At 40.9% G+C, this 24,055-nt stretch overlaps 1 protein-coding gene across 1 annotated transcript in view; it reads left to right on the top strand.

Annotated features, from left to right (window-relative positions):
- Window positions 1-24,055, top strand: part of LOC129089326 (microtubule cross-linking factor 1) — a 57,113-nt gene that overhangs the window by 4,234 nt on the left and 28,824 nt on the right. Inside the window, 2 exon segments of the mRNA XM_054596736.1 lie at window positions 21,078-21,137; window positions 21,616-22,998. Of these exon segments, the coding sequence (XP_054452711.1) occupies window positions 21,078-21,137; window positions 21,616-22,998 (1,443 nt within the window).

The raw sequence follows: 24,055 nt of genomic DNA, 5'->3' as shown, positions 1-24,055 counted from the left end.
ACGGCTCCATTGAACTCTCTCCTTCACTTCTGTAAATTTATGAGGTCATAATGTTACGGAAGTGACGTAAAACTCCTTCCGGCTAGTTTGTCCCTCAAACAACAAAAGAGAGAGACGGAGCTGAAGCTCCGGAGGAAGAGTTTTTTTAAATGTGAAATGTTGACCAATCACAACAAAGCGGACTAGCTGACCAATCAGGGCAGACTTCTCTTTCTGGAGGGAGGAGCAAGCGCTACAACGGAGCATTTCACAGAGAGGGTGAGAAGAGGTGCTGCAGGACAGCCAGGATGAAAAAAACAAGGCGGGTTATAACCTTTTTACGCATGTAAACATGTTGTAACTGTAACTTGAGCTAAAAATATACATCCGGAAAATAGCATAACATGGCCTGTTTAAGTTAAGTGTGGCTGAAAATTCACCTCTTCAAGAAGTACTACCCTGAGCCTTCCTCGTAGCACTTATTGCATTCGTATTAGTTGTTGCACTTACTGTATTTGTATCAGTTCGCTGCACTTATTGAATAAGTATATGTTTACTGCACTTATCCTATTCGTAGTAGTTTGTAGCACTTATTATATTCGTATTAGTCTGTTGCAATTATTGTTTTTGTAGTAATTTGCCTCTGCACTATACTTTTGCTCTGGTTTATGCTTTAAGATGCTTGTTTAAGAAAGGAGATGCACTTATGACTTCTGGTGACTAGTAGTTCTCTTGAATACCTATGTTGAATACACTTCCTGTAAGTCGCTTTGGATAAAAGCGTCTGCTAAATGACTGTAATGTAATGTAATGTAATGTTAAACCACTTTAAGAATACAAAAAGCTTGGTATGTTACTTTACCTGTCAAACCTTCTCACCACAGTAGTAAAAGGGCAGCTGACCCAGGATACTTCAGCCCTTTTTCTGCTATCAGAGGCCACACAGTGTGACTCTGGAGCAGAGATTGGCGCCCCTGCATGGATTAATCCAACAAAAAGGCCTGTTATAAAACAGCCTGGCGTGTTTCGGTGCACTCTGATGGGAGGGGAGAACGAGAGAGAAAAAGACAAAGAGGCAGAGTGGCAGAGAATGACTGTAATCAGATGGCTGTAGGCCCTGTCTGCCCGCGATACGACCACAGCTTACAGACCTGATATTACAGTTTAGGAGGGCTGGTCGACAGGACCCTCCGATGTTACAGTATCGGCCCGGGGAGCAAACTGCTGCTGCTTATTCTGTGTGGTCAGTGTGAAGGCGAACAACGATTGGTGGAGAGATGTTTCATTCCCCTGACATTTGAAGAAAGGCCCACTGATACGTGTAATGAAATGGAACTAATGAAATGTCAACAGGCACAACACAAGCATCAGGTGATTTATTAGGTGTTCTCTGTCCGCTGTGATTAGTTCATCCTTTATTGCGGAAGAATTATAATCCTTTGTGCTGTGTTTGTTGACGTACAGAAGCATTGACTTGACAGCAGATCACATAACGACAGCACAAAATAAAAAGCAAAAAATCCACATATTTCATAACACATTTTGGAGGCATCTCTCCTGCAATGGAGTTGTAAGGGTATGTTATTGTGCCATGTAAGATTTTTCGCCATGTTTTAAAATAGCTGTTTTTTCCAAACCAACAATTAAAAAAACTTGATATAAAACAGAGTAGTGCTGGAACAATACGTGATTAATCGACTACTCAACTGACAGAAAAGGCTACTATTTTGAGGATGCATTTGAAGTGAAAAATGCTGAATATTTCCACCTTCTCCACTGAGATTTGTTGCCTTTTCTTTGTCACACATCATTGTAAGTTCATGATCCTTGAAATCTTAAGACACTACATTTTAGACTTGATGACTAATCGATGATAGTTTGTTTCTGCCCTAAAACAAAAAAAGAATAACATCCTCACATTTTAGAAGCTAGAACCAGATAATTGGTTTTGCATTTTAGCTTTAATATGTATCCAGACAATCAACTGATTGTTTAATCAACTAATTGTTGCAGGTCTAATTGATACCATTGTCACATCTGTACAGTAAATAAGTCACAACTAGCAGCTAGTTAGCCTAGCTTAGCATAAGGACTGGAAACAGGGCTAAATAGCTAGCTTGGCTCTGTCCAAATGTAATGCAAATTTGCCTACCAGCACCTCTAATAGAAAAAAGCAACATTCTAGTCCACACATCTGAAACATCAACCAGCACTGTTGTGTGATTATAACATTGGCAGCATTTGCATTTTTTGCACGTATATAAAAATATGAATAGCGGGTATCTCCTAGAGTTTCCCGAACCTCGAGTCTTTTGTTGCTGCGTTTCATAACTACAAAGCTACGAGAGGGGAATCTTTGCATTCTCCATATGTCGCGTCAACAATGTCTGAGTGAGAGTCACTGCAGACATGATTTGTTTCATGTCAGAGCACTTCTCTCTCAGCAGAAGAAGTGTTGGCTTTGAAAAGGATTCTGCTCTTCTCATCTCTGCTTTTCTCTTCTCCCTCATATCTTCCCCTACACCTCTCCTCTGCTGTGGTTCCCTGTTGGAGGAGTGCGAAGGCATCTCATTGACCTAGTTAATATCTTGTGTCTGACTCCACCAATGGGAGGAAGAGCCGGCGTGGGGAGAGGAGTAGCGTAGGGACTCTGCTTTAAGTCAAAATCTGCTGCAGTGACACGCATCCATATGAAGCTTATCGTCACACAGCAGCGGTGCTGTAAAATCTCTGTTAACACGATGGAGGTGTCTTAGTAAATATTACTGGTATTCAGAGACCTCACAACTTTAATTTACAGAAGATGATCTGCATGTTTTTGCTCAAAAGGTCAAACATGTGGAAATATTATGAATATAATAAAGATTGATTCCTGAAAATAATTTTAACCTGATGGCAGTAGTGTGTATGTTTATGTAATATCAAATTACATTATAGGATAATCCTGTATGATGTGTCACAAAGCATTTAGAGACAATGACACTGTTACCCCAAAGGCAACCTATCTCCGACACGACGCAAATCGAGAAATCATCAATTCTGCATGAAACCCCGGAGTGATGTGTCATAATTCCGAAGCGCCGTCCTTTGAAGTTTAAAACCCATGAAAAATGAAATTCCTCATTCATATGAACATGTTTTGCTAGTATTTGAATTTCCAGAGGTATCAAAGCTGCCACTTTATAATCATAAAACATCCTGAAGCATTCCCTGCTGCAGCAATCAAAGTGTGTCTTTAAATGTCTTCAGACACATCAAGGGACATTTTAAAGCAGTTTCAGAAACACATTTGAAGTCATCTTAAACACAATCTTTGATAGTGTTTCACATGTCATTTTGATTTAAAGCACCAGTTAAAGTATCAAAGCTGTTTAAATTCTACGTCCATTTTACTTTTTTTTTTACAACAAAGAGGAGCTGACCTTTACATGTTTGTCTTGTCTGTTAGACCCAAAAACATTTCTCTTTCATGCAGTGGTTCCATGAACGTCGCAAGTGCAGAGTTCCAGACACCTTTTTACAACCTTTTGTAGTGATGTTTAATATTAAAAATTGTAAAACAAAAACATGAAGTCAAAGATAATCCTTCAATTTTCCTCTCAGCTGATGCATATAATCGACTGCAGGAAGATGAAACATAGTTGCCAATTTATGGTGGAATTCTTTCCAAACAGAAGATGAGATGTTGCAACATTTAAATGCACAAATGTCCTACTCATGTTGGCACTTGAGGAAAAGTCAGGGTATCCCCAAAGTCATTAGGATTGATAATCTGGGAACCATGCCTGTCGTTACCAAATTTAAATTTAATGACAATCTATGTAATAGTTGTTGATATATTTCAGGCTGGACCAAAATGGGTTTAACACGGGTAAAATGCATTACCTCATCATCCTGCTGCTAAATTTAAGGCTGAAATTAGATCTGAAAACAACATCCATGGTCCATCCAGCATTGGTTTCTTGGATACTTCTCCACTGTATCGAATGGTATTAGCAGTTATATTTAGAGAGGTTGACAGCAGCTTGGCAGAATGTATGTCAGACTGAGTCATTGTGTTTCTCACCTCTCCTCCAAACACAAGGAACAGACAGACCATCAGAAAAAATAGTATGTTGGGGGCTGAAGCCTTGAGAGAAATATTGTCCTCAACAAAACAGATTTTGGTCTCGCGAAAGGCTGCAGAATGAAGACTTTGGTTTTGATCTGACACCAAATAGTCAATTGTTTGCAAACATGTGAGAGGTAACTACCTTATAAGTTGATAATATGTCAGGAAATGTGTCTGCAACTTTTTTCTGGAGTTCTTCTGCTCCTAATGACCAAAAAAACCAACAAATGTAGCTTTATTTTTCCTATGGGGAAGTGACTTCATATTGTAAAATAGGGTTTATATCAAATAATCTGCTGAAAAGTTTGGCTGTCAATCAAGGTATTTGTTATTTATTTAAATGTAAACATGAAAAATGTTGTCAGAAGAGCCCAAGTTTACTTCTTTAAATTGTTTGTTTTGTGCGAACAATTGTTCAAAAACATTCAACTATCATAAAGTAACCACTTCTTAGATCTCTATATAATCCAAGCCCAGTCACATGTTCAGTGTCAACCCCACGGCTCTCTATGTCAAAGACTGTGTGTACCCCTGTTTATAGATGAGACCTCGGGGTGTGTGTGGAGTCATTGAGGTCCTCTGCAGTCTGATGGTCTAAAAGAGTTCATTTGATGTGGCAGGGTCAGAGGCTGTCTGAGTCACCGAGGGTTGTCACCATGTTCAGGCCAACAGCAGCAGACTGATACAGGGCTGCGTCAACAGAGGCTGTCTAGCTCAGAAGAATATAACATTCTCTGTCATGAAAAAGACAAGAAATCTTAAACTTTTTGGTCATGAACAGAATGTGTCTGTTGTATTAAAAGTATTAAGTATTAAAAGTTGAGCCAAAAGCACATCCACACGTTCTCTGCAGGTTCTTGTTGAGAAATGATCTGCACTATAAGACTTTCTCATTCCTAACAGAAACAGATAGCTGGTATTAAATGCATTGTTCTATTAAATTGTTTTTCGTGAACTGTTAATAAACAGTTGCCTCTTTACACACCATCACAGAACAGCATTAGCACTTATTTGGAATCGTAGTTTCTGGCCAGCCGGTGAATAGAAGTCCAATATTCACTTTTTATCTCTGTTTTGGTCTCCACCAACACCAGAGGGAAATATCTGGCTCTTTAGCTTCTAAATGCTCCACTACTAGAGTAGTATTCGTCAATACACAGTTCTGCTCTGCGTCTGCCTTTTTTGTTTAAGATTTAGCACTTAATTGCTAAGTTTTTAAAGAGGTGAAGCCCAGAAACGTCCTTTACACAGACAAATGAGAAAATATGGGCTGTGTCTCTGCAGAGTCAGACTCCACTCCACACTGTTAGAGCTTCATAATTGAGGATGGAGAGGGATTGTTTTTGTATCCTGCTCATTCTGCATTTATATAAAAAAAGTATTACTCTCATAGTGAAACTAAAACTCTTCTATGAGTATTGATATTTCAGAACAATACCTAGCTCTACACAAACTAACAACTATTAAAAAGCTAGTTGATGTAGATCGGACCATGTTAACAATTCACCGGGAAGAACTTCCTTGTAAGCTTGGTTAAATTTCAACAACAACTCACAATGCTTTTAACTTCTTTCTTACAATCCAAGAGCCCATAAGCTCCCCGAAAAAAAGCACAGAGCTGTGTTTGGTCAAGCTTGCAATATCCCTGTATCATATTCAAAGTGCTCTATTTTGGGCAATAAACAGCTCTTGGAAGCAGCATGGGGGAAAATCCCCCAAGCTTTTTCTCCACAGAAGTAGATTTAGCAGCATGTATTTGAGCATATAGAATCGCGTTTTCGTTTGAAGTGAAGCATGCTCGTTATAGAAGATGGGAAGAAGTGGAAGACTAGTGATGGAGACAGACGCTGGCACTCCAAGCTCTATAGGGTTGTATGTTGCATGCAGGCATTATTAAATGATGACTTCAGCAATAAAGCCAGAGGCCTGCCTACACAGCTTTTTAAACTCAAAGGCAAGACTTCATCAAAAGCGGTGACATCTTAGTAAATCTTATTTCTCTACCTCCTCTACTTGCTCTCAATAGCTTTTATTTTGGAAAATAAAATATAATATCTCTCGTCTTTGTTATACTATCATACAAGTTTTAAAAATCTCATGTCCCACCACCTTTCACTTAAAGCATTATTCATGGATCACTTAAGAATTTCAAGCGTACGATTGCAAAACTAAGGAGAGCATCATCTATTTTGAAATGATTTAAAACAAAATAAATGTCAGCACTGCGGTATTTACATGTTTTTCATAATGCAGACATGTAAGACAACTTAAACTAATTTTTAAACTTATTGTTTTATGTTTTACTGAAATGAAACATGTCCTTATTCTTGCTTGCTATCATCACCAGTTGCTATTTCCTTTACGCTGTGACTCATCTAATGAATCATGAAAAAAGCAGAAAATCCGATATAGCTCAGGGAGGAAAAGCTCCACATCTTCAGAAACTCCACACAAACGCTTTGACATGATCCATGCTCTGGGTGGATAACAAGTCAAGGTAACGACCTTCTAGATTACTGTGGGTCTCCGCTGCCACCTGAGCTCAGAGTTCGTTATTATTTACAACGTCCTGTGGAGGCTCGGTGGTCCTCTGGGATTCTCTAATGACGCTTTATTTCAAATCCTTTATTGGCTCCCCTCCTGCCATTTTCAAGCCACAAAAGACAGCATGTTTGCCGAGGCGAGGGCCCCTCCCTCTTATTACCAACCTATTGTGAACCTTCTGACACACACAAGGGGACAGTGAAGTACTGGGAGGCGGAAAGTGGCGCGGGGGTGAGGACGACCTCATTATCAGCCAGCTGGACAGCCGTCCACTCAGAACCCCCTTTACCCCTCATCCAACCCTCCTCCCATCCAAGCTCCCGTCACAGATGAGAATAACGCTCTGTTGTCTGGTTCCCATTAGTGAACAGAAGAAACATGGCAGCAGCCCAGAGGGAGGATACTTCTGCAGAGTCCCTGATAGACGATTATGAGGTTTTATATATCTCTGCCTTATTACCATAGATACATACCTAAGAGTCATATAATTAACACTCTAGACTCTTGAAAAACAACTTGGCTCATGCTAATTATGAATAGTAGATGATCTTAGAAATGGCTGCAGTCCCTCGCTAGATGCTAATCACGGGCTGAAGGATAATAAGCTGTAGATAAAGCCTTAATTAAAGCCCGGCAGCCATCTTGAGAAAACTGTTTACAGAAACAATTAGATATAGCTGACTAATAAGGCTTATTGTGTTTTCCACTGTTACACCGAACTGAGATTTGAACCAGTGAAATCAATAGTCTGATATTTCTGATTCTATCAAGTTTATTTTCTGTTTGTATGTATCTCTATTTTCATTACCCCTGACAAACATCGACTTCTTATATGGAATGTCTGAAGGTCTAACAATTGAAATATGATGCGATAAAAATGTAATAGTTGATCACTTATTGTTAGTTTTGGTCCTTTAAAAGGATTATTTGTACAAGAAGAAAACTATCATCAGCCTTATTCTTTATGTCAACAGGTCACTCAGTCATGGTAATGTCCACTACAGGAGCAACTGCTTCTCAAACGCCTTTGCAAAGCTCGTTGGGAAAAACAGCGCCTGCAAAACTGTTGCCGATGTTATCTCAGTTTCTAACTTCACAAACACACCACATTCATTCATTCATTCCTTCATTCAAACCTTTTATTTAAGCCTTGAAGATCATTGAGGTTTTCCTCATTTGCAATTATGTCGAGATACAGAGAAATAGACAGTTAAACAAATCAAAAGAGGACAGCACTTAATTAAAACAATGCACACTGAAGTGAGGTGTTTTGAGATCATCGTCTTGAATTATCCAAAATACTATCGAGGCAAAAGCCGACAATCTAGCAACTACCAACAATCACTCGGATTCTGTCATACTGATCTTTATTTTTATTTTTGAGTGACACTTTAAAATGATAGTTTAAATGTGTCAGCTTTAATACATACGGTCTGAAGCAGAATATATCAATTATTGGTTTCTGATCTTTTCATGTGATTCGTTAATAGCAGCGAACAGATTAAATAAATGTAAAGATACAATAACACCAGCTTTATCCTTTAAATCCCCTTTGAAAAATAAATGCTTAACCTCAGCTCCACAAACTGGTTCAAGACAGGTTCCATTACATAAAAATAGTTTTTTGCATGTCTGAGTCTGTGATATTTGCTATGACAGGAACAGCATGGGAAATGTAGTGTCTCTCTCCACTTGTGATTTGTCAGCATTATTTTGCCCGGGGGCTCCAGTCAAGTGCTACTTTCCCATCATATCCGTCTCCGCTGTACATCATGATGAGAGCAAAGTGGCATTCGCCCTCGCTACACGGCTCTCTCTCTATCTCTGCACATGACACACCATTGGCACGCTGCCAACCTGCCGCCCCAGAATACCCGGCGGCCCTGCTGCAGAGTTTGCCGGCAGACGACATGCCAGCTCCTCCCTCCTTCTGGCCTGTCTGAGCCACAGTGTCATTTATAGCTTTTAGTGTTGCTCCACAAACGGGACGACTCTTGTGACACATTTACTTTTTTTTTTTAATAGCCTCCACTTAGAGTCAAGGGTGTGAACTGTTGTCGGAAGTGCAGGCTTTTTTAGATTAGATGTGTATTAGATGACCTCCAGACAGAGCAGTGGAGTGAATGCCTTGCAAAAAAATGTATCGGTCTTTTTTTCTGTCACCTGTTTATCCCTTGAGAAGCGTTCTGCTGAGTCGGCATGCTCCTTTAAAGAGGCGTCCTGCAGCTCATTCATAGTTACACATATTCCCGCCTGGGATCTGCCCACTACAGTTTCCTGGCTTTACCAAGGGCTATGTGATAGATGAGCAGGAGTAACTGGGTGGCTCATTCATATTTCTGTTGTTCAGAGTTGACTTTATCCTTCTCTTACCTTTAGGCTATTGCTGCCACCTACACTTTGCTTTCACTTTGGTTATCCTCTGTCTTTTGAAGGAATTGTTTTAGAAAATACTAATTTGCTTTCTTGCTGAGAGTTAAATAATGATCAATATCACTCTCATAACTGTGTGCCAAATGCAAATTACAGCCAGGATGTGATTACTTTAGCTTAGCATAAAAAACGGAAATGGGGACAAACAGTTAGCCACGCGAACCAAGACCTCTAGTTTATTTCTTGATGAATATCTCTGCTGGTCGTATTGCAACATGGCAGCTCCGAGGAGACTCCGGGAAGTCTGTTCACCAAGAAATTGTTCCAGCAAATAGTTGTTTTTACATTTTTATTTCTGTATAGATTGAATGAATGAGATACAACATGTCGCTTAAGATTTAGAGGTGTTGGTAGGCGGTTTTTAAAGGGAGACATGCAGGGTTTCCCCCTACTTTCAGTCTTTATGATAAGCTAGGCTACTTGCCTCCTGGCTCAATCTCTATATAGAAATAAAAAGTGGTATCCATCTTTTAGTCTGACTTTTGGCAAGAAAGCAAATGTGTATTTCCCAAAATGTTTAACTTTTTGTCTAATATCAGCCATACCTGTTTCATGTTTTAGATTTCTTTTTTTTTTAATAAAAATAGTTTAATTCAAATACTTCAAAATAGTACAAGCTGTCATGATGAAGGAAGCCCCACCAGCAAACACTTATAATAAAGATGATAAGAGCTGATTGGAGATTCTTTGTATCCCAGGGCTGGAATTCTCTAAATGTACTTGTTCACAGAAGTCTGTTCACTCTGCCTGATAGTCTCCTCAAGTCCCTTTTATAACAGAAATATCAATCACCACTTCCCCCTTATGGCCTCTAGCAGTCGGGGATCTGTCTCCCTGTTAGACTTCACCACAGGCTCCCTCACAGAGCCACGGGGGGGGAGGTTACCAGTTCTGCACTTATCAACCCTCCACATTGGCTAGAGGGCCAAAGCAGCTCACTAGCTTGTAAGTTTGTTATTTAGAGTCACAGTATTTGATGAAATATCATCCCACAGTCTAAAGATCTAATTCCATGGGATAATATATTGCCTAAAGTTAGAAAACAATTTATAACAGTGGGTCCATTATCATATTATTATTATTTTTGTGTTTATGGTTTTTATATCATTTCGTAGCTTCCAGTGTTCCCTATGTATTCAAAGGTTCAAAGGTTTAAGAATATATATTTTAGTATCAAAATGATATTTTTCCCCCAAGCCCTTTTAACATGGTTTTCCCATGTTACCTGACATAAGTTCCTGCATGATGCCGCTCTTACATATATTCTTATAGTCAGTGATTTACCTACTTTTACAGGATTTGCATTCTAAAACAAGTGGAAGCATTAAAAAGTCAGCCGGAGACCGATTTTGAGCCAACCCTTTAATTATCCATCTAAATTAGCAAGCTACAGCTGATAACATCTGCTACAACAGTTTTCATTTCAGCAGGCAACATCGCCGGTTGCCAGCTGGAAATGAGCAGCCTGCTTTTGTCTACATCTGAAATATAATTGTTTGAAAAATGACTGAGATTTTGAACTAGCGAACCATTATTTGTGATCTATGAAGTGGTACACACTGTCACAATATCTTTTTATTTTTGTGAAATTGCTTGTTTGTTGTCTTTTGTTTGTTTTTTACTTCCACTTAACAGACGACATCTGTTAGACAAACGAATCTTTTTTCTTGGATTTTCTGCAAGTTTGGTTGTTTGTAGAATATTAAAAGCAGCAAATGTTAATGTTATTGTACTATTTAAAATATAATTGGATCCATAACACGGAATCAATTTCTTAATTCCCTGTGTTAAATAAGCCCTCGCTCCTCTTCTCAGTCCGTCGATTCTCAGGTCAGAGTTTTCGATTTGCCTCAAACTATCCATTACCATGGCAGCCAGAGATGGGCAGCCCAGGCAGGCGAAGGGCCATTACTTACTGTGAGAAGATTTCCTGCTTTACTTCTTCTCTTGTTCACAAGGCAACTGACCAGTGTGGCTTCTGACTGTGAGCCAGGCGAGACATATTTACTGTTAAATATTAGAAGTTCAAAAGCAATTGCCCTTGATTAGTTTTTTTCTTATACACATAGGTATACTTACTAAAAATAGTGCACTAGCGGAAGAAGCATGAATAAAGAAACTAGTTAACAATAGTAAGTAAATGTAAATGGTTCCCACATGTTGGTCGAGAGCCATCCACAAGGCCAGAAGATAAACCAGGGGGTCTCAAAAGGATTTACAGGATGGGAAAATTACAGAAATGGCTCCTGAAATAAAAAAATCTGTGTTATTCTAAATTGTATCTAATATTTTCCTGTTTCTTTAGAAAAAATAAATGATACTTTTTGCCATTTCAGGCATATATTCAAATAAAATGCCTGAGGAGGGAAAACCAAATGATTGACAAATGCAACATGTGACAAGATGTTTCAAGTAGATAATGCTTCATTTTAAGGAGTCATAACCACAGACTCGTGATAATAATCAGCCAAAATATATAAAGAAGTCGCAAATATGAAGTGTTGTCAACAGTAACAGCTGCTTGTCACCAGTTCTGTTTGTGTTATGTGTACAGGTCACACACTCTTGAGGTTGAAATAAGAGGGCTCTATATATCCTCCCTCTTATCTGTCTTTACCTGGTCTAATATGCTGCTATCTTGACACAGATAAGACTCCTCACTGCCTCTCTCTTTGCTTTATTTAATCCCCTTTTTCTGCTGCTTATCATGAAAGAGTCCCAAATATATGACTAAAGCTTTTTCTTTTCTTATCATTTGTTACTTTTGCTAATATGCAGAATATGCACATTACTTTACTGTAACACACATCGGGCAGAGCTTCAGCTAAAATGAATCTGTGTGCCATGAAGGGACCTTGAGGTGGAGCTGGTTGTAATTATACATTTCAGAGAAGCTAAACCTGCTAATGGGAGCGCTCGCTGAAGTGTGGCCTCGCTTCACTGCTGCCTCCTCCTTACTGTGGGATCTGCTGATTCAGCACTATGCACTCGAGGCATTTGAAAACCAGTTTGCCCACAAGTTAATATATCATTCATGCAACACACACACACACACACACACACACACACACACACACACACACACAAACACACACACAATGACTAATCACAAACACGATTCACTGTTGAGCACTAAATTGTTTTAGTCCTTATCCTCTAATCAAGAACATTGCTAATAATTATTAGCAGCTAATTACCGTATCCTGTTGCTTCTTTTCAAATCAGCATGAAACTACAACACTGCTCTGTTCAGTAATGGGGATTAGTAGAAAATGACTCCTGGTGAAATTCTCACTATTTATTTCACGTTGTGTCAATCTTGTGTGTTTGGTTTGCGCCAATTGGCACTTTGGCATCGTGTTTTCTCCGAGCAGCATGCCAGTCTGTCGGGTTGTTCAGGGAGATTTGTAAGGAGTGAGTGAGAGCGCGACTGACACGCCCCATAAAAGCTCTTTTGTGCTGCTCTTAAATGCATGTCGGGTCTTAGACTTAGGTCAGGGCCGGCTTAGTGAAGAGGCACAGTATGGGAGTGACCCTCGGCTGCTCACACACAACCTCCTGCGGACACATACATACACAAACATTGAGTTATACACCCACAGGCGGCCATATTGTGCACATGTTGCAGCACTGAATGATGTATAACCTGTGCATGTCAGCATCCATCGCTATAGCTGCCAGTGTCGATTCCTAAGAGAATTAATGTTTTCTCAATCTACTATAGGGCCTTCAGGTTTCTAGGGGCCAACCAAGAATAGCAGCAACAAGCTTTTTTATATATTACTATGCAAATATACTTTTTTTATGGTAGGTTTTTTGTTTTTATTTTACTGTTTTTATGTCCGTCAAGATGATGTTGTAATTTTGTCACTTCTCTTTGTTATGAAGATATATTGAAAAGCTGTAATCCAACTTGTTTGAAATATGTTTGACAGATTCTTATTCCAATTATCAGTTAATTAGATTTAGCAATGATACGGATCATCGCTTTAGAATACAATAAAATCTGAATATTTCTAGCAACCACAGTCAGCATTATGCTTAAACTTTCTGCTGTCTCGAACCAAAAATGAGCACTTTTCAAATGGCAACAGTTAAGATATTGCTATAATGTCTTTACTTTGAGCTGCATCACACATCTTACAGACACAGACCAACATTAGGAACCATTTGGAGTGGTGTTTGCGTCTACCTTACAAAAGTAAGTCCAATAATCACTCTCCTTTTAGCTCTTTTTTTCTAAGTTTTGTAGGGGCAGCTGTTATCCCCAGGTCTTCCTGTCTACATGTCAAAATGTCTTGAGCAATACACTGAACTGAGAAGTTCATCCTCTGGAGCTTTACAGCAGCTCAATGCTAAAATGCTTTGGACGGGTAAATGCAGAGGTCAAATTTCATTACATTGTGCAGTGTGTGATTGTCTCCTATCATCACTGACGATAAATATAAAGGTTAAGTTTAAGTCTCCTACTCCTGAGAAAAAACTATCTGGCTCTTTAGCTACTTAGTGCTCCATTATGTTCACCAGCTGATCCCTAAATTACTTTGTGATTTGAAAGCCTGGTGCGTAGCATACAGCTGCTAAAAGGTGCATCCGATTTCAGAAGTAGGGGGACACTGACCAAGAGCTATTAGATCCTCAGCAAAGGACCTATGTAATGTCTTATATTGGGGTTCTTTATGCCAAAGCCCATTTTAAATTTTACCAAGGGAAAGACATATTGTAATATCCTTTAATTTGATGTGTACGAAGTTAGATATGCAGTCCCATGCCTGGCATTCTCTCCAAACCTTTGCTTGTGCATTCATAAGCGTAATTCTTTTGGTTCTAGCAATAAGATTTCACAATCACCACAGAGGTGGAAAGGGCTCTCTGGACAGCTATTGATGTCAAGATGCAGGCCCGATAGAGAGGCCAGGGTCTGTTTACAAGATGCTCATATCCGCTGGGGATGGCCTGACATTGGAATGACCTCAGAGAGTGCTGCATTCAGCCTGTCTTACCGCCAAACAAATTCACACACTGGCAGATGTATATAAGCTCAGCCTCGTACACACACACATGCAGCAGGACTATGGAAGAGGCACACACTGGTAAACATGCACCCACACGTTACTCAACACATGTTGGAGACTGATGACTGCAGTTGTACACGCATGTGCACAAAAAACACACGTGTGCACACCGGCGGAGCAGCACACTCTACTGGATTACTTTAATTCAGTTATCTTTGATTGGTTTAGGGCTTTTTGAAATAACACAGCCGTAGCTGTGCACAGTAGCCTCCCTGCTACCAGTGACGGGGGGTTTGTGCACCATTTTCAACATCAAATTGAATTCCAATGGGTTACATGGTTCATATTTGGCTGATCAAGCATATCCAGAGGCAGTATATTTAGACTGTGCAGGCTTACTGCAGGTGCTGCAAGCCAAAGATGGATCATCCTTATAAAAATAACACAGCACCGTAAATCATGGTGTAGCAGGAGCTTTAAAAAAAAATAAATGCTTGTGTGTCAGAATGTGTCCTGGGATGGAGAAAAAATTAAATTAAATGGGAGAATGAGACACTTGTACCCATTCATTCAAGTGTGTGTGCAGTATTAATTAATTTATTCAAACGGATTACAGCCCAGATTGAGCGCTCATTCATCCAGATCTCACTAATATAATCTGCCTCTAAACATTTCGGAGCGATTTATCTCTCTGAGCTCTCCCGCCGGGTGAGCAATATTTATTCTGTTGTGCTGGAGTCTTAGGCTCTGCTGTCAGCGCTGAGAAGGAGTTTATCTGCATCCAGCCGCCTGTCGCAGCTCCTTTTGTGCTCCACTCCCACCCCCCCGCCAACCCTCTGTCCCGCCTCCGTTTCGCTGGTCACACCACACTTATTGTTAAATCCCATTACCAGAGCCAGACGCCGCTCTCTGCACTCTGTTAGGGTCTTCGAGCAAAATCATAAATAGGCCAAGCTGTTGAGTACAGATGCTGCCGGAAATACACTCGCTGTGTTCCCATTCTTACTCATCCTCCAACCCCCAAATATTTTCCTCCCCACATCTTTTGGGTGATATCACTGTACGATGTCATTCATGTCACAGTACACAATATTCCCTTTTCACTCGTGAATGCACCAGTTTTTCCAATATTATGTAGTGTGATTGTAGCAGCAGCAGTGTCAAAATGCAGAGCAAATGCTACCTATTGAACAATGTGCTTTCATCTCATCTATTCCCCTGAGTGACACTAATGGAAGCCAGAATCAGTTCCACACCTACAAACACACACCGTATTGGATGACTTGTGACACTTCACTAATCGTAGAGCAACGCTGGAAGTAATTGTTGAACAAAACCAAACTGTCACACACATCATGCACATTCCTGATGTCCCCATCTAAATGCTTTACTTCTACACACAATGCCGTCAGCTGAATTATTTTTGTCATTTTATGGCTTTTTATAAGAGGAGTGACATGAAGGAGTGATGGGGAAAGACCCACTGTAATACAAAGATCCACTGCTGGAAAACCTTTTAGTTTTTTACCCAGAACCATTTGAGAAGTCTTCATTGGAAACTGTTTGGAAAAGGGCAGGCTTTTTCAAAAAATACTAAGCACGTGATTGGATGAAACATTTGTCAATCAAACTCTACAAAACTCTTCCCAAAGCCAGTTGAAGAACCGCAAAAAATATTGTTTCTGTTCAGAAAAGCCTTCGGTGCTATTGTCTGCCCTTCTTTTAATGAAGAAATGCCCTCCACACTAAGTAACTCCTGTAGCTGCTTGTAGCTCCTCAAAGGACGCTGATTGGTCTGTGCTCTGGCTTACCAAACACAGAGGCATTACTTGAAGCCTGACATGATTTTTTGTGCATTATGTGAGCTTGGGATTCTTTTCCAGAGAAGTCAGCTGCAGTGCAAGGTACATTTTTGGTCTGACTCCTAAACAAACCTAAATCTTTGCTATTGAATATCTACAGTTAATCCATATCCTTTCCTTAAAAGAGAATTCAAATCTTAAAATGTACCTCAACCTCAACTTTAAACGTAATAAAATTTGTATTCTCATCTTAACCATCAATCATAATCCTCACCATAAATGAGGCCTTTGTAGATGTTTTTTGGTGGCCAGGGTGACCTCACTGGCTCATACTTTCTCTCAGAAGGATAGACCCACACACACCTATAGCTGCTCCCTACATTTCAGATGTCCGTCACTGGTCACATGTTGATGAGGATGTGAGAGAACGGAGGAGAGAAGAACAGGAGGAGGGAGTGAATGATGGGCGGTGGAATAAGACCAAGTAGAAAGGGATTGGGAGTCCAGGAAGGAGCTACAGGAGAAGGACAGATAAATACTGCCAATCAGTCAGTCAGTCCGGGCCCACAGCGCCTGGTTCATTCAGTCCCAGCAGGGTAACGACTGTGTAACTACAATCCACTAATCCCGCAGGCTGGCAGAGACACAGGGGAGTAGAAACCAGCTGCACCAGTACTACAGCCAGCTCCCGCACCAGCTGGAGCAGCCTGCAAGTCTGCATGACTGACTGCCACTAACCCGTGCTAACAGTGCACTCGGAGGAAGAGAGATGTTTGTGCCTGTGTGCTTTATTCGGTGTGCATGAGTGCAATTGTGTGTTAAAGTGGAAGAAATACAGTCACACAAAGAACAGGGTGACCGTGTGTTTTGCAGATTTAGTGTCAATATGTGGAGCAGTTGTCATGCACATCTGAGAGGGTGGTGCAGTCAGCGCTGCACATAACGAGTTTACAATTCAATTGGTCAAAAAAGAAAGTATGAAAATTTTGAAAATTGATCATCACAGTTTCCCAGAGCTCAAGGTGATACCTTAAAATTCCTTCTTATGTTCAACAAACAGTCAACCCCAATCCAATGTATTAGTGGAGCGCAGTTTATTCAATTGCACATTAGTTTGATTATTAAGCGTTCAAGCTGCGTTGAGGATAATGTAGGCGCCATTTCAACAGTGAAGAAGTATGCCTGGAATAAAAAAGATCATATCTCTGGTTCTGCTGCATCAAGATTGATTATTTTCCCAAAACTATACTCAATCATTGGAGTTCTCTTTTAAGGGCATTGAATGGAAGGGAAGGAATAATAACCATACAGAAGGTGTTAAAACGCAATGTCAGAGAGTAGCGTCGATTCAGGAGGAAGCTGAGGTTTGGTGTTTAGCTTTAAGGCACCTCAGTATTTAAAGATACACCATCTGTTAGACGGATCAAACCGGTTACTCTGCATCTTTAACCTCTCTGTTGACCTTCTGTTTCTCCTGTTTCATTGTTTACGTGACCCCACTTTGTGAGAAGCTAATCTTATTGATAATCTACCCTGTGATTAGGACTGTGGGTGTATGAGTGGGTTTCTCTTCTATAACTCAAATCTTCTCGCTCTAATGCGCATTTATTTTATTTCCCAGAAGCATTACTTACAGTTGTAGCAGATTGCTGACAAACTAACAACGTGTCCAATCGAATCGTTTTAGCTGTATCTATACCTGATGCTATAGCTATAGATACACTCATGCTCATTGGGAGAGAACATGATATACAAGCAGTTTCAGTCGTGAGGTTGTCTTGTTCTTTTTTTAAACATATTCAAGGATTTTATGTGTCTCCCTGAATGTTCGTGTGTTTCTAAAAACAACAAAAAAGGGAGACAGCAGACGTAATTAATAACAAAACACTAAGAAGGTAACTTTTATTATCTGTCATTCTTAAAAGTATCAGCCACAGTACAGCTCATACAATTGTAGCTTTAAGAACATTTTGTTTTACAGGTAGGCAATTTGCTCCGACAAAGTATTTGATCAGTGTTATTTATTCTCCGATCACACAGTTGTTTCTCTGAGCCTCAACTCGACTCCTGTACACAGTAAACAAGGATCCCCTGGTCGTGGCAGTCTGGGGTTGTGAGGAGCTTTACACAAGATGTCGTCTAATCCGCTGTCTCCCCTGAGAGATTAGCTCTGTCACCACGGCTGGGAATTAAACCACGACTGGTGTTGGAGATACTGGCACAGACACAAAGCTGAGACTGGACCAGAAGGGGGAGGGGAGGAGAGGGGAGGGGAGCGAGCCTTGAGGGTGAGGGTGAGGGTAAGTCTAATGTAGCCGTCAAATAAATAACTGGAGTAAACCGTGAATTACAGTCTGTCATCATCATCAAAAAAAAACAATTATAGTCTTGGTGATGATTCCCGAGGTTGAAGTGGTTGATATGAACTAATCTGTGCATTGGGTTCACAATAACAACGTGTCGTCACTCTCATTTTATTCATTTTGACATGTTACTATTTGGCACGACTTTGAAAGATAGAAATTTACTTGAAGTTAAATATGGTAATAAACAAATCTGCATATTTTCGTTTGAAAGGAAAATCAGAGAGTTGGTGCGTTGAGGAGATCTTACAAGATGTCAAACACAGTTTTGAGTTTGGATTGGACACAAAAACTCCTAAAGAGATGCCAAAAGAGGGCAGCTTGAGCCTGTTCTATGTATGTGTGAAACAATCTGTGTTTTCTACCGTAATGTGGATGAAAGATAAAATGAGAAAATATTGATCTGAAGCAAGAGAACTTCTCTTGAGCAGCAAAAGGAAGCTGCCTTCAGTGCTTCAGGAAGGTACAATGTGTCACAGAACTGGGCTATAGGAGGCACAAATCTCTTTCTGTAGCTGTGACCTTCTACAACATGGTTATGTTCATGTTTTGGTGCTGTTTCTAAGCGGGCGCTCCCTTCCTGTCGCAGAGCCAGCGACTGAGTCAAGGTCTGTCCCTGCTCCGGGCAAAACAGGTTCACCATCACAATTTCCAGCCGTCTGTCCATGAATGATTCACACTGTCCTACTGGTCTATTTTTGCTGGCAACAGAGCGAAGAGTTTGCTTTGTACAAAGCCTAAAAATGAGAGAGAAGTACAAGAAGACCATTGTAACTTTAAAAAATCAGCAGCTGAAACTCTGTTGAATATTCTGTTCACTGAGTTCTTAACTGGGTAAAATTCAGTTCTTTTTTAAATACTCAAACTCGTAAATAAACTCTCAAGTGGCAAGAAACACACAAACAATTGATTCACACGCATAAAAACTGTCAAAATGAAATCTAAAATGAACGCCGACACATTTACAGATAGGCTCGTAGGCTGTTTTCCTGTAGTGTGAAAACGGATCTAGATGTGACAATATCTTTGTTTTTTGGGCTGTTGGTCAGACAAAATATTACATTTGAAGAAGTCACCTTTAGGCTCTTTGAAATTGTTACATGTCTCACTTCTTTTTTTTTTTTTTTTTTACTGTAGTCTGGGGCATATCATGAAAAACTAACTTTTTCATTGCTTGTGCATATACGTTTGTGTATCTGGAGCGTCAAACCCACAAACCCACAAATTGAAATCAGACAACCCAGTCAGTTATTTTATGAACTGCCTAGATTAGAAAACGTGTGATTTAACAAGACATGGAGAGATACATCGACCCAAAACTGAGTATCTACACCCACGGCCTTGGATCTCCCTTTTCAAAGGTCCACCATATAATTACCTCAAGGCAATAAAAGCAGACGGGGCTTTTTCCTTAAAGAGACAGGCGCTAATGCTAAGAGTTTCAGACAGAGGGTGATTACAGGTATAATCAGACGAACAGTAGGAAAAAAATTATGCGTTTTTGAACATTAACACTTGCGACTGTGTTCCAGTTAAAACAAAAAGTACAAGTATGAACCTAAAAATGTGCGTGATACTTCCCCTCTAACAATGAATCACCTAAAAAATATTAAAACAAATAATTTGCTGAAGCCTTATTAAAATGTTTTGTACAACGAAATATGATTGTGACCCTGATATTATAAAATATTAATATCAAGTCATGCTCCCTACAAAAAGAGCATGGCTTAAATGATCGTCAGAACCTTTAAATAACTGACAGGACAGCAATCTGTTCCTGGAAAAAGGTTCACACTTGAAAGCTCTGCACTCTGCATTTAAAGAGGGGGATTTCTCCCTCTCCCTCTCCTAATTCCCTCTCTCCTTTCCTTTCTCTCATCTTGTCGCTGTCTTATGAAGCTGCAGCCGATGGTGGGAGAAAGTGCACCGACTTGATCAAATTGAATGATTTTTATTAGTCGCTAAGACTAAGCTGGCGTGCAGAGGACCCTGTTTTATCCCGGCTTTGCGTGCGGTTCCTAGTACAGTATTAGCTGCAGGACAGATTTCCCCACTGGACAGGCAGATGCTTTCCCCCCAGAGCGTTGTGGAAGCAGCATGTGTCACTGAATCTGAGCCGGGATAAGACGTCTGTCACACTGAGCTCTGAATGGGATCTAAAGCACCCTGGTGCATCATACATACAGAAAAAAAGATACAACAGAACATCCTAATCATCTGTACTATTTCTGGACTTAATGCTGTGCAGAATTGTTTGAGTGACAATTTTACTTTACAACAAGTTAATCACACTTATGGTCCATCCACTCTGCACCTCCACTCACAGTGACACTGATATAGTAACCAGATGTTGGCCTTTGATTTTCGGCTATTACCATTACTACATGCATGAGTCAGACAGTAATTATGTCATGTGATGATAAGTCTGCATTAGAGTAAATACTTCCCTATTAGACTTAGCTTTGACCTGATGATGGCAATGTTATGTAAGATATCCTCATGGATTAATGTTCTTCTGGCCTTTTGCAGAGTCTGCTTCATATTAGGGGAGTTGGTGAACATGTTGGCAAACACATTTGTTCCAATTCATCTGTGTTATACAGTACCATCATCATTACTGTCTCTATAAACACTGGCATTTTCATCTATGGAAATCTCAATAGAATCTTAAAACTGGTAGAGATGCTCACTATTGAATTCACATTTATTGCGTGTGCTGTGTGTTGGTTTGTATAATTTCTGTTTCCCCTCTAGCAGCACAACTGAATGCTGGAGATTATTTTAACAATGTTGTGCACATTTTACATCCTTCTTCCTTGTTCTTTTCCAGACTGCACTGAGGAGACGAGGAAGTAGGGAAACATTTAAAGACAAGAAGTCCACAAGTCAGGTAAAAAAAAAATATTATCCTGACCCTTTCCTCTGAATTAACTATCATGAAATTGTTGTATGCTATATGCATAAAAGGTTAAGTTTGTTAATATTCTATATTTTTCTTATTGTCAACAAATCCCCTGACAAGACCAATCAAACTTCTACGGTATATATGTATATCAACTTACACAGTTGTCCAAAAACTATTAAAATCACATTAATGAGGCACACTGTTGCAATGGGTTACTTGTTCCTTAAGAAACTACTAACTGTGGTTTATTTTGACATAATCTTCAAACACTGTCCTGCTGCTGTAAATACTCTTTAGAGCACCACATTTGGATTTATCCACTGCTGAAAATAGTCCACAACAAATGCACTATTTATTCCTGTACAGTGCCCAGCTGTTTGTTGGCAATAAGAAAAGTAAAGAATCTCACCAACTTTATCAATCTAAATGTTTAATTGTGGCATCCTCCCTCTCACCCTGCTAGGAGGACAGTGCAGACCTCAGGTGCCAGCTCCAGTTTTCCAAAGAAGAGTCCGGCCTGATGAGGAAAAAGATGGCGAAGCTGGGCCGGGAAAAGGACGAACTGGAGCAAGAGCTGCAGAAGTACAAGTCAGTCTACGGGGACGTGGACAGTCCCCTTCCTCTGGCAGAGTGCTCTGGTGGTGGTCCTCACACCACTCGAGAGGCTGAGCTGCGATTGCGGCTGAAGCTGGTGGAGGAGGAGGCTAACATCCTGGGCAGGAAGATAGTAGAGCTGGAAGTGGAGAACCGCAGCCTGAGGTCGGAAAACGAAGACATCCGCTGTCAGTATGAAAGAGACTGCTTTGGGCGGGAACCCTTCTCCAGCATGCCCTCGTCGCCTTATGGCGGTGATGCGCTGGATTCTGCAAGTGAGCTACGTCGCCATCTGCAATTTGTGGAGGAGGAGGCCGAGCTCCTGCGCCGCTCCATCTCAGAGATTGAGGACCACAACAGGCAGCTGACATCCGAACTCAATCGCTTTAAGTTCGGCCCGAGCAGCAGCTCTGTAGGCGAGGAGGGTAGTGAGGGAGGCTTATTCAAACCGGGTAATGGGGGGAACGGCAACAGCGCCAGCAGCGGGCTGATGATGGAGGAGCTCAAATCAGCCCGGATGCAGATCAATGAGCTGAGTGGAAAGGTGATGAAGCTGCAGTACGAGAACCGGGTCCTGATGTCCAACGTCCAGCGCTGTGACCTGGCTGCACACCTGGGCCTGCGAACAGGAAGCCCTAGAGACAGCGACGCAGAGAGTGACACAGGCCGGCGAGAGGCAGCCGAGGAAGAGGAGGCAGGGCGTCTTCTTCTCCTCCACCCCAAGAGAGAGGGGCCCATTGGGGGCGAGAGTGACTCCGAAGACCTGTTCGAGAAAACTGCAACCACGTCAGGGTTCGGAAGCATGAAACCGTCAGATGGCAGTGAGCTCAGCGCCACTGAACTGGCCAACCGCAGGAGAGAAGAACGTGAGTCCTTCACCAACGTGAAACGAGAGGCGGACAGGCTCGGGAAGACAGTGGACCGTCTGATCACGGACACCGACAGCCTGATCTTTGAGGGCAGGCTGCTGGTGACCACAGGAGAGAGTCTGGAAGGAGAGGAGGCGTCTGGATCCAAACCAGACACCCAAGTCCTGGACACCATCAACACCCGCATGAAGGCTTTCCGCACTGAGCTACACATATTCATGGAGAAGCTGGACCATGTAGGGGAGACGCTGAGAGAAAGGACAGACGATCTGTCACCCATGCCGAACCTCACAGAGTCCAGCAGCTTCCTGTCCACGGTCACCTCCATGTCCCGCGACTCTCCCATTGGCACCTTTGGAAGAGACCTGGTTACCGACTTCCAGGTAAGTTCAAGGGATAGACTTCTTGTGGCATTTTCTGCTGTTTTAAAGATGACATCCCTCAGTGCATTGAGAGGTTTTTTTTCTGTGGCTGCTTGGTTCTTTTGCATAAAGAGAAATGACAATATACCAATAATAAAGGAGATGGCCTGTCAGTCATTACTTTAGATTATGCAAACAAGATTTTCTTTTAAAATCTTGCATAACAAACATTGATTAGCACCCAACCTCAAAAGCAACCTTTCTGATTGTCCAAACAATATCATGGAGACAAGTCAATATTGCACCAAACGGCTTCATTACTTTAAAATTGCAGTAGACAAAAATCTTTGGTCTGCAAAATCCTGTCAAATAGCGGACAGCCGCGAGAAAACCCATGGTGTATTTGAAAATGTGATAATTAATTAAAGTTTGATTTTAATGGCCCTAAGTGTGCATTCATTAGTCGACCATTTAAGGCCAAAATAAACTAAATGAGATCCTCAGTCAGCACTGTGTGCTAAAACTCAGCTCTAATTAAAGACAGTGGCAGCGCCGTTCATCTTTAGCAGTACACACTATCCAAAGCCATGCCTGTCAATGGGAATCTCATTGTAGGTTAAAGGCAAACATAGCTTTAGGATAGGTTCGGATTCTTTCAAGTCTATCTTAACACAATATTTATATGCCAGTATGTATGTTGAGGGAGTTAAAGGTTGTTGTGATCATTCTCCTTCTTGATAGTGGCACAAGTGTGACTCCATTTTAAGAAATGGGGGAGAAAGTCTCCAAATCTTCGTTCCATATAAAAAAGTGCACCGATTTCACTCATCAGACTCTGTTTGCAGGTGTTGAGGGGCATATGTGAAAGAAGTTATATAAAGACTTATGTGTCTCCAGAGGGAGCTGTGTGAAGTCCGAAAAGCTTTGTGGGTGCTGAAGACTACAAGTTTGATGTGGAGTTAGAAAGAAGTGAGTTTACCAGACCGCTGTAGCTTCTCATCTCTGCTTCAGGCTAGCAGATTGAGGCTACATTAGCCGCTACTAGCTTAAGGTTGAGTGGCTTTGTCGGTAATGTAGA

The sequence above is a fragment of the Anoplopoma fimbria genome, chromosome 3, assembly GCF_027596085.1.
Source record: "Anoplopoma fimbria isolate UVic2021 breed Golden Eagle Sablefish chromosome 3, Afim_UVic_2022, whole genome shotgun sequence".
NCBI lineage: Eukaryota > Metazoa > Chordata > Actinopteri > Perciformes > Anoplopomatidae > Anoplopoma > Anoplopoma fimbria.
This window is presented reverse-complemented; position numbering and strand designations above follow the sequence as displayed.